Source organism: Gallinula chloropus (genome assembly GCF_964237585.1).
Source record: "Gallinula chloropus genome assembly, chromosome: 8".
Classification (NCBI taxonomy): domain Eukaryota; kingdom Metazoa; phylum Chordata; class Aves; order Gruiformes; family Rallidae; genus Gallinula; species Gallinula chloropus.
The window spans coordinates 11325407-11336778 of record NC_140093.1 but is presented as its reverse complement, the minus strand read 5'-3'; the positions used below and the strand labels follow the sequence as shown (position 1 = coordinate 11336778).

At 47.3% G+C, this 11372-nt stretch overlaps 1 protein-coding gene across 1 annotated transcript; it reads left to right on the top strand.

Moving 5' to 3' along the window:
- Positions 1–3722: 3722 nt before the first annotated feature.
- On the top strand, positions 3723–10809 carry CLDN16 (claudin 16; the record flags this gene model as incomplete). The annotated part of the gene is made up of 5 exons (XM_084267260.1): positions 3723–3836; positions 8528–8630; positions 8886–9050; positions 10138–10329; positions 10670–10809. The coding sequence occupies 5 exons, from the start codon at positions 3723–3725 to the stop codon at positions 10807–10809; spliced, it is 714 nt and encodes a 237-aa protein (XP_084123386.1).
- Between the last annotated feature and the right edge of the window lie 563 nt (positions 10810–11372).

Genomic DNA, 11372 nt, shown 5'->3' with positions numbered 1-11372 from the left:
AGGGAGGAGTGGGAAATGTTGGTCAGATAAGCTGATGGAGTCTTCCATAGCAGAAGACGTTTTAGGGAATCTCTTCCTGAAGTTCTCCATAACCTCTGGTTCCTGAGCAGTGCATGTCAGACAAGCTCCCTGGTCCTAAACACGAGTTGGCCCGCCGACTGCTTGCTTGCTTGCAGTTAGGTCCATATGTCATGTGTTAATGTGCAGCATCACCACTGCCCACTTGCTCAGGCCCTCTATTACACTGTGTATTAGACACTGTGGAAGTAAAGGGAGTACACAACCCTTCCCTGCTCATGGGTCTGTGACCTCATGGGGGTGTTGCTGCAAGAATGGTTTTGTAGGTAGAGGAATGAACACCAGCGATGATCCTCTCAAGGGTGGCCGTAGTCTCTGTCGCTCTCTGTAACATAGTGGCTTGCCCTTAACAGAGAGTGCAGACCACTCATTGTGTTAATGAGTAATAAAAGCAAGTGACCCCTTGTGCATTTGTCTCTTCACTGGGGTGTGTGTAGATGAGGTGATAAGGCTGGTGCATTAGCGAAGTTATGCTGCATTGATACCGTGCAGTTTAAGACCAATACAAGGTCAAGCTCTGATAATTATTAGGATACCTTAATGCTTTTATTAGTGTCAAAGTACTGTAAATGTTAAGCTAGCCAAGGGAGCAAGATACAGTTAGCATATATAATGCAGCCTACAAATCCATCTGAAAGCCCCGGTGCGTCATGTCAGCCATGTTTTAGGCTATACAAAGACATCTTGGGAGGTTATTTTGGGAGACCTGTTTTCCCAAGCTGAGAGGACATCTGTCGTGCTAAACTAGGGAAGCAGAGTATGATGAGAAACTGCCACTGACTTTGCTTCATGAAGATGATGACTTGTTTTAAATAAAGAGTATTAAATATGTACCTTGCCAGTTTCTACTGAATAAGATTATTTGTTCTTTCTAATAACTCCAGCAGTTTCCATGGTACTGTTTGGAGACATGGACCTAAATAAGGACCAGATATTGGACTGATCTCTCTACTAGGTGAAAAATCACAAACCATCTTCATTGTGTTACACAGTCTAGAGAATTCTTACAGCAGGAAAAAGATGGGGGATCCTGACCTGCTCTGCTGCTGAATTCAGGATGCTCCTGAGCCCCAAGCTGGGTGTAAATGGCTGGGGTGAAGCCACTTCCTGTCCCCAGTGACTCACAGCCAGGGAAGCGCTGGCATCCTGCTGTAGGAAGGGTCAGTCACCTGCCCTGCCCTGCAGGGAGGATGAGCAAGGAGCTGGGAGAGCAGCACAAATTGCTGGGCACATGGAAAATAAGACTTCACTAGGACTGCTGTGACAGCTGTGGAGAGATGGAGCAGAGCACAGGCAGCATTGGCACCTGGACACACTGCCTTCATCTCTCAGTGGAGTTTGCTCCTTGGGCTGACGTTCACAGACACCTGGTACACTAAGCTGGAAGGAGAGAGTTTGGTGTGCACATTACAAAAGCTTAGAAACACCACTCTGGCTATTACTGTGTTCCCCTGGGAGTGTACTCCTGTTCCCCTGGGAGTTTTCACTTCCTACCTCAGTCATGCTTGTGTTAGGCACACTTTCATCACGCACCAAATGAAGAAAAATGACCCCACTCTTATCATCTCTGAGAAAGGCTTGTATTTCAGTGCAGGACAGAGTGAGAAAGCCATGAGATCCATATGGCTACAATACATTACCTGGCTAATCCTCTGGTACTGTAAAGCTCTGCTCTTAGTGCCTCTAACAACTTAATCCTGTTTGTGGAGGGCTCTCTGAGGTTTTCCATGCCTTTTCTGAGCTCACCATATTTCTGAGTTACTACTAATAACAGTGGACATTGTTTTGAAAACTGGTGCATCCACAGGTTAACAGAGTGTCAGACAACCATAGGAAGATGATACATATTGTCAGTACCTGTCTCATATTGATGCAATCTCTATATATTTGTGTCTGATGAAAGTCATTGTGCTTTATGGCCAAAGCCCTGTCCCTATGGATCAGAACTATTGGAAACACAACTCTACAGAAAGCCATGAAATGACAGTCATGGGTGGTTTTGACTTATATATACACTTTAACACCAGAAAACTCAGCAGAAAGCATCATACCTACATAACCATATCAAGATGTGCATCTGGCTAAGATGGAAGGAGACGTTCCTTCACTTGTCAGCCTCTATGAACAGAATTAGAAATCAGACAGCAGAAAAGCTAAGGCAGCAGACAGTCTGCAGACCCTAGCTTTTTGACCTGGGACATTTGTTTGCTACCTAATGTCTCCCAAAGCATGTGATGAGGACATCTGGGGTGTGACCTCCAAGGAACAGAGGGATCTGGGGTCCAGGCAAAAGATTGTTAGCTCTGACAGTAAAACTGCCTCACGAGGTTATGATAGGAATTATGTGGGCTATATTTATAAGAACAAAACCCAATTCTTGCTATTGTATTTGGAGGGAAATCCCGGAGAGGAGAGAGCAAGCTTTGTGCGGTGCTGTACCAATACCGACTGGCTCCATCTGGAGGTGACAGCTGAGATGGCAGACACCATCAGTTTGGGTAACCAGATCGTAAGCAGAGCTGAAAGCAGAGCAGGAATCTGCTCCTCAGCCCTGTGTTGAAATCTCCCGTCTTTCACAGCTTCTCTTTTAAAAAATAAATATCGCTGAGGATGTGGCGGTTTCCGTACCTTTAGGATAGAAAGAATGCCTAGTCCAGATGCTGGAAGGTGCCCTGGAACTCTGCTAGGTTTCTTGGCGCAGTGAGAGGGTGCACTGAATGAGAAGCTTCCTTCCAGAAGTCCTGTCCGTCTGTCCCCGACAGCCTGCATCACCCCTGCTCACCCAGCGAGTCCTACAGGAAAACACGAAAGTTGCAATGGCAGGAACCAAGCACACGAAATCCAGCCAAACAAAATGCCCCAAACTGGCACTGACTTGAAAACTTCAGGATTCCCACACAGGACCTGGACTCAGACCTTGGGCAAGTTGAAGTCCAGGGCATGAGAAGTATCTAGGTCTGTCTTAGAGACAGAATACAGAGCTCCAGATCTGATCTGGGAAGGTTTTGGGTTCTCAAGGCTGCTACCTTTCCCCTTCCCTTTCTAGTGACATTCTGGCATTGAACTAGATTGTCACTGCATCAGAGGACAACAGTGTAACCACAGGGTAGGTACTACTACAGCAAGACACTTTAGAGTTGCTCACTGCTAAGACATGAACCAGTGTACTGGAATGAACATGTGTGTGCCCATGAAAGCTCTTCTGTGTGCCCCTCAGCACAGCTCAATACTTCTACCCTGAAGAACAAGTTTTGATTACTTTTTTTTAAATCCCTACTTTGCCAAAAGTCGCAGTGATACCTATTGTCCTTGCAAGACCAGGACTCCAGTTACCTGCATATGCCACTTCTGCACAACCCCGTTTCTCTTCAGCCAGGCATGACAAGCGCTGTAAGTGTGCAGGGCGGATTGGCTGCAGCAGCTCCCGTGGGTGCTCTCACTCTCCTCCCGTCCCCTTTGCAGGGGAGTGTTGTTCCTGTGGCCATCACTAACGGATGGGATCTGCAGAAGGGAAAGGTTCCTGCTGTTCATGGCCACTGGAAGAGGGCAGCGGTGACCTGGGACGCTGAGGCTCTGCCTCTACCCCAGCTTTAAGAGCAAGGGCTGGGCTCTGCTTGTCTCACCCGCCAGGATCTCCTGCTGGCATGAGGTTTTTCCTCCAGTATGCGGGTTGTTTTTTTGCCTTTTTCTCTACTGGGTTCTTGATAACATCTACCTGGACAGACTGCTGGATGGTGAATGCTGATGACTCCCTAGAGGTAAGACCACGGTGAGCAGAGCCTGATCATCAGAACGGATTTGTCCTAGAGAGAGTTTGGTTCCCAGCATCATTGCTCCAGTCCCCTGTACTTTTTCCCTGTTATGTTGGATGAAAGTGGATGAAAATGAAATAAATTACTCTGGCAAGAGCAGAGGAAAAATGGTATTTTCTGTAATTGTCTGTGCCAGACTTTATTATCCAGCCTCTGCTCTCATTTAGTAAGTTCAGGAAAGGTCTACAGGTTTAAATGTGCGTGAACTGGAGTACACTTACCCTGCACCTCCAGCCTGCGTGGATATTGTGAAGGTATTTCTAATCTCATAGGTCAGACTTCTTGGTGGAAAAGTCCAGAGTGTACACCTCTGCTCTTCAAGTGCTTTTCTTAACAGCCATTGAGCCATAGGGCCAGCAGAAGTTCATGGGGAGCATGAGGTCAGATCCAGCATTCAGAATTACCTTCTTGAACTTGTGCAGACAACAGCACTCCTGTGTTGGAGAAAGGAGCTGGCAAAAGTCAGTTGGAAACCAGGGAGCAGAATGCCATTTACACTCAAGGTGTGCCCCAGAGACTCTAGACACCAAACATACTGGATTTCCCAGCACTCAGTACTACGAGTTTGTACTTTTCTTCCCAGAGCAGCCAGTACTCTCTGTACATCTAAGTGCTGCAGGTCTGCAGTGCAGGGATCTGCTCTCTGGCATACTGGCTACTGCACAAAGTGAAGGTGAAACACCTTCTGAGACAGGTGGTTTGGCTGAATGTATCAGGAGGAACTTTCTATCTGCTACCCAGCATAGGGAACCAGAAGAGTTTCTCTTCCCTCTTGCAATGCCGTGTTTAGATGCATCACATCAAGTGATGAACTGAGGAAAGAAAAGTGATCATAAGAAAGACACTTTTTTCCTCTATGCCACAATAAATCCCAACAGTCTGACTGCCAGTCCCACCCTGGAAGATAGGTGTTGATGTTGAGGTGGTCATAGATGTGGTGTGGTGAGGTTGCTGATGGTCAGCATGCCTGCTCAGTGAGCCTCTTTGCAGGGAAAACAGCGTGCTGATGCTGGCTGGGATATCATTCTTCATTTATCATCTGAATTTAGGAGATGTTTTAGATTCATATCAGGAAGATGTGAATTATCTGCAGTCAGCTGAAGATAACGGTGTACTGAGAAAAAGCCAAATGCGTCCCAGATTGTGGGAAACCCAACTCCTGAGCAAAGGGAGTGTAGGAAAGATCCAGTCCTTACCCTGAGGCTCTGTAACCTTGTCATCTTGGCGCAAAGGCACCTGCGCCGGGCTGACACTCAGTGCTCCATTAACACCCACTTCGGTTATTAGCAGCCACTACTCTCACATTCCTGCTCTGAGTGTGAATACTAAATAATGGAGAAAAAACGCCCCCAGCCTTAATACCTGACCACGGATCTCCTTAATGGCCCTAATGACTCACCGCCTCTCTAAGCAGGGGAATGCAGATAAGCTGTCCCTGGCCTGGTGGGCTGGAGTCCACAGAGACTCCCGTTTTCAGCTGGAAAAAGGGTAATCTAGGCAATTTCGAATTCAGGAGAAAGGGACTCTCTCCCCCAGCACAGAAAGTGGCTTTGGACCTGGCCCTCAGCGGCTGGGCAGGATGGAGCCCTCGCAGTGGTCCAGCTGGGGAGGAGCAGCCCGGGAGAAAGAAGCCCGAGAGCAGCCCCCGCCGAGGGGCTGTGGGGGTCCCGGCCACCGCTCAGCCCTTCGTTTCCCCTTCAGAAACACCCAGGTTACCTCGACACAGAAAGTGGTTTAGGCTGGTGCACCCCGTGCGAGCATGAAGACGAGCCTAGGTCAGTTTTTTGGCAGTAGTTTGGGCTGTTAACCCCCCAGTGACCCGCTTCCCAGCACCACTGGTTCGTGTACACGGTCACTCCCTGTTGCAGACGGATTTTAAATACTACCACCGCTCTTAAACGCCGCCCGTTTTACTCTCGTGCTGGGCTTGTAATCGCTGTACGTTGGCACCTTTTATAGTGCGGTAAAACACTGTGAGTAACATCCCTCACATGTTTGTCTTTGTGCTTTCCCCAGAAGGGGAAGTGTGTGCTTGTTCTGTCATTTTTCGGTATTAGAATGATTTTAATATTAATTATACATTATGCATGAGATATAATTATATACATATTACAGTCATTATGCAATTTGTGTTTTACATGCATACTTGTGTTAGGGAAAGCAGGTCGTGGCGATGTATTTTCTAATCAAAGTGGGAGAGGAGGAGTTCAGCGGGGGATGCTTAGCTCCTTGGGGAGTCCTTGGCTGGGCACAGGAAAGCTGGAGCGGATTTGCTGTGGGGGGAAAGAGTTGATGGAGAATTAGTGCTACCAACATGCATGGGTCCGGTCATAGGATGGGGAAATCCATGCTGCATCCCTGTACACATGATGCTACAGGCAGCCCTGACCCCTCTCACAGTGAGTTGCTGTGAACCTGTGGTTTTGCATGTCTTTGCAGGGGCAGATGCCCGAGGCAGGTTTGGGGGCAGATTAACAACCAAAAGGACGAATTGCACAAAGCAGAGGGGAGCAAGGGGTGGCCAAGGAGGTTAAGAGCAGATAACAGAAACTGGAGTACCTCAGCAGTGGCTCAGGCCAGCCCCAGGTCCCCACTCCAACTTGTGTTCCCATTGCTCCAGCACCAGGCAATTAGACATTTATCCCTGGTGGCCACGAGCTGATCCCTGCCTCTGCCCCTGCTCAGCACTTGCCAGAGTCGGTGGCAACTGAAACACCCCAAGACACACAAAATACACAGTGAGATTTTTCTAGTCTGGGAAGGGGTTTATTTCACAAACTAGACCTTGATCACAAATGTTGCGCCTCAAACCCTCTGTTTTGCTTGCAGGCTGATGAAGCCTGGAATCCTGTTAGTCTCCTCATAAATAATTTAGACGAAGCTGCTGCTTGTAAGATTTAAAAACAATAATAATGGGAGCAAGTGAGGAAGTAACTGAGAATATGTAGAGCAGTATGAAGGAGCCTATGGTGGTTTGGGAGGAACAAGAAATGGCATAAACACAAGTGGAACTGAATGTGATTTAATAAAAATTTAATAAAAACATGCTAATTTCAATTACAGCCTGAATGGTGGTGAGTTAAGATGGAAGAGGAGCTGCAACTGTATTCTTAATGTTATAATGTTAACATTATTATTAAAATTATGTATTAAAAGGGCCATGGTAAAAACTTATGTCTGATATAAACATGGCAAGTTGTTTTGCCTGACACAATTCTCTTGAAAAACACTGAATCCACAAGACCAGGTTTTTCCAGCATTGTTTCTCATTTCTTTTAATGGTATTTTTGATTAAACCTGCCCCAAGATTCAGAGAAATTATAAGTAGTTTTCATCTGCACAGGAGAAACCGTGTACAATGTTTTCATACAAACATAAATAGTATCTTCTTTATTTTTTTGCCAGTCTGCAGCAGCGAGGCATTTTCACTCACCTTTAATCCACGGGGCTGTACCACAGAGAAGGAGCACGGTTTGGCTCGGGCATTGCATCCGGGAGAAAATATTGCGGTTGGCTACAGGCTTCAATACATCCTGAACAAGACTTTATTAAGTGGCTGAGATATGTTATTATCTGCTTTGTGATTTACACAGTTCAAGAAAAATGAATTTGTTGCATCACCCAAGCAAGCCCAGTCCCCTTCCCTTGCATGAACCTCATTCCTCGGCAGAGTTTCTCCTTCCATTAACTGCAGTGGGAGTCCAAAGCTGCAATGACATTAACTCTGCTCCTTGTATGAGCAATTCCAGGAATGTGTTAGAGGTGCTTGTTGCCATATTTGCATTGGTAATGAAAATACCTCCCATATTAAAAGTGATTTGTGGAAGGCTGGGCTGGCAATGGTATCTACAGCTTCAGGACAACAAAGACAATTAGCCATGATGCTATTGCAATGTCTGCCCGAGTCTGGATGTCTCAGTGATGAGTGTGGCTCGGGCATGCATGGTCCCACAGCCAGCAGGACACTGAGAGCCACAGGGACAGGATCAGTACTGGTCACCTCTCATTTTCCAGCCAGTATTTATGTCTGAGTCGGTTTGGGGCAGCCCTTCACCCATGTCTCGAGAGCAGCTTATATCCATCTTCACCCCTCCACTCTGCAGTAAAGCCCTGTACTACCACGCCAAGGCCACCTCCCATTGTGGACACCCTGGTGCAACACCTACCACACCAGCCACACTCCCTCTGAGCTGCTCCTTCTTGGCAGCAGGATGGTGTAAGGAGAGCACAGACAGCAAAGTCTCAGGTCATCTGGTCCGTAGCCCTGCCCAGCTCAGCCTAGACAAACATTTGGGAAGGAGTGATGAAACATGCTCTTAGATCTCTCCCGTCAGCCAACCCCCAGGTCTGCCTAGAAATTTCCTTCATGATTTTAATTCTTACCAATAGGAAGGTTTTTTTCCCTCTAATATTTAGTCTGAATTTCTCCTGCTCTAATTAAAAACCATTAGCAGGGACACAGAGAAGAACATGGTCCTTTTCCTCCATCCTGCTCCTCTTTTTCTTCTTCAAACCAAACACCTCCTGTTTGACATTGACATAACCAGATCGGGATTTCTGTTGAAGGGCCTAGATAACCAACTGCTGTGTTGGGGGATATATTAACTTGCAGGTTTTTTTCTCCTCTCGATGCACAGGTGAGCACAAAATGCCGTGGCCTGTGGTGGGAATGTGTCACCAATGTTTTTGATGGGATCCAAACTTGTGATGAGTACGACTCCATCTTCGCTGAGCACCCTGGTATGTGAGAGTCAGAGAAACTCCTACAAGTGGTGGGGACACCTGAGCATAGACAAAAAGAGCATCTGTCCTACGCAGTGACAGGTTATTTGGTGCAAATACGTATTCGAGTTATGCTTCTTAGGGAGTTATTACACTCAGGGGAAGCTGGAGAAAACTGAATCCCAGAAAAAAATATTCCCACAGGGTCTGACCATGTTACCGACCAGCATTTCCATTCCTGGTGCACTAGGATGATCTGCTTTTGTCCTGCAGTGAAACTGGTGCTGACCCGAGCCATGATGATCACAGCAGATATCCTGTCAGGATTGGGATTTCTCTTCCTCGTCCTGGGACTGGACTGCATAAAATTCCTTCCCGAGGAGCCACTAATCAAGCTGCGGATCTGCCTGGTGTCTGGAGTTATGCTGCTCATTGCAGGTATTTCCTGGCTGTGCCCCCACACTGCAGAACACCCTGTAACAGTGGTGGGGCTGTGTGTGTGTGTGTCTTCAAAGCCTTCTTTTATTTTAAGGAGAGGACTTGGTGATTTTCTAGAGGGTAAGCACGGGGGAAGGGTCTCTATTTGCTTTATTTGTGCAATGTAGCTTCCTCTGTTCGCTGCCCACCCCTAGCAGCATGTAACTGAGCTTATCTGCTTTCATTTCATGTATTGACCAGATGACACAGCTGACTTCCATTTACTGCTGTTTTGCTGTGAAGAAGTCAGTGTGGTTGATAAGGCAGAGAGACCTAATTGCTGAAAGACTAGAAAGTCCTGGCATCCTGGTTCGGTTCCTGGCTCTGACACAGACTGTGTGACCTTGAGCAAGTCACTTAGCCCGAAAACTCTCCAGCCGATCTCTAATAAAAGGATAATAACATATCTGTCCCTCCTAGGTGATAAATACCCATCTGACTGAGGTGCTTTCCTCTTACAGCCAGTGGGAGACTTATAAATGCAAATCCAAATAGCCAATTAGGTATCAAGTAATTTCTTTTGACTTTATGCTAATACCAAGTATCTACCTCTGCTTCAGCTGGGCTAACCTGTAACTCACCCCAGTCACTGTGAGCACATGTAAAACACTTTGAGAGGTTCTGTTAAACATCTTCCATTCACCTCCCAAAGTTCTTCTAGAAGACACTGTCAAAAGTCTGAAAGTCAAAACAGATTAGAAAATTAAATTCTTGAAGTGACTTTACAATAAGTTGATAAATGAGCTGAGAAGGGGGGAGCTTTCTGCTTTGAATGCAGAAACCGGAGTGCTGCCAGCGGCGCTGATGGTGGCTGTGAGTGCCAAGCCAGGAGGCACAGCCTCTGCCTGGTATCAGTTCGAACCAGGGAGAATCTGCCAAAGTGACCGGCTTGACACTGATCAGGGGACAAAACCTGCCATCTGGGGAAGGTCTTTCCATCCTACAGCCTGACCCAGCAGAAAGCAGGCTATGGCTCCAGCTTTTATGTTTGTCATCTCCTCATGGTCCACCTGGGAGCTCTGTGTGGCACCTCCCTCCTGTCCTGCAGGTCTCCCAGGCATTATCGGCTCGGTGTGGTATGCCGTTGACGTCTACGTGGAGCGCTCCTCTCTGGTCTTCCACAACGTGTTTCTGGGCATCCAGTACAAGTTTGGCTGGTCGTGCTGGCTCGGCATGGCGGGGTCACTCGGCTGTTTCTTATCTGGGGCCCTGCTCACCTGCTGCATGTATCTCTTCAGAGGTGAGGATCCGTGGCAGGGCTGAAACGCGGTTCAAAGGTAGAACCATCACTCGGGGCCTGCTACAAGCACATGGTGGGGAAAGTCCTTCAGGGACATCCTTCAGGATGGTTGCTCATTCCCAGTAGCAATATCTTCAGCTGTAAAATGGGAATAGTGTTATTTCATCAGCTTTAGGAAGCACATCAAGGTCTTCAGGTGGGAGCTGAGGTGTAAGTATGATATAAAATGTGTTGTTATGTCATATCTTGGAGTGCTGCTTCCTCTGCATGTTGAGGCTTTGCAACTGAAACTCACCAAGCACTTGTTAGCAGATTCTGTTTCTCTCCCTGTGCCTCACAGAGACCAGCTCTGGAAGGCTCCACTCTGCTTACTCCTTGAGGAAAGGCTACTCCTCGGCTGGGACAATCGTAACAAATGTGCATTTGCCATCCTCTCAAACAGCTACTGCCAAAATGTATGCCGTGGACACAAGAGTGTGAGGAGGAGGTAAGCGCCCCAGAAAGAGCTCCACTTTTATTTGTAGCAGACTGTGCAAAGACCCAGGTTCCTCTGGTTGTGATACAGATGCAAAGTGAAATTTCAAGGATGTACTGCATTATATGGTGTTTGCATTATGCGACCTTAAAAAACCCCCTTCCTTCACTGAGAAGATCTTGCTTTAAGAACTCCTGTGGTCTTGAGTGCTGGAGCTGCTTGCATAAGCACAAACTGAAGTAAACACAAACTTTTTCAGCGTTTGGCTCAACACTATCAGCACGAGTGAGATAAACCAGCCGCTCCTGGATCAGACCCCAGCCTCCAGCATGAAGATCCCCACACTGTAAGGTGGATCTGCTCCGTGTCTGGCGATGTGTTGACAGAACATACAGAGCAGAAAATACAGGTGGAATGAGGGACTGATTTTCTGGCCAACATCTGGACCCTGTACACCCAGCATGGGGGTCTGCTCCTCTTAAAGGCAGCCAAAGAGTTCAGCAGAAGATGAAGAGCTGTGTTAAATGCCTGGTCCTCTCTTCAGCCCGTGGACCTCTGAACTGAGAAA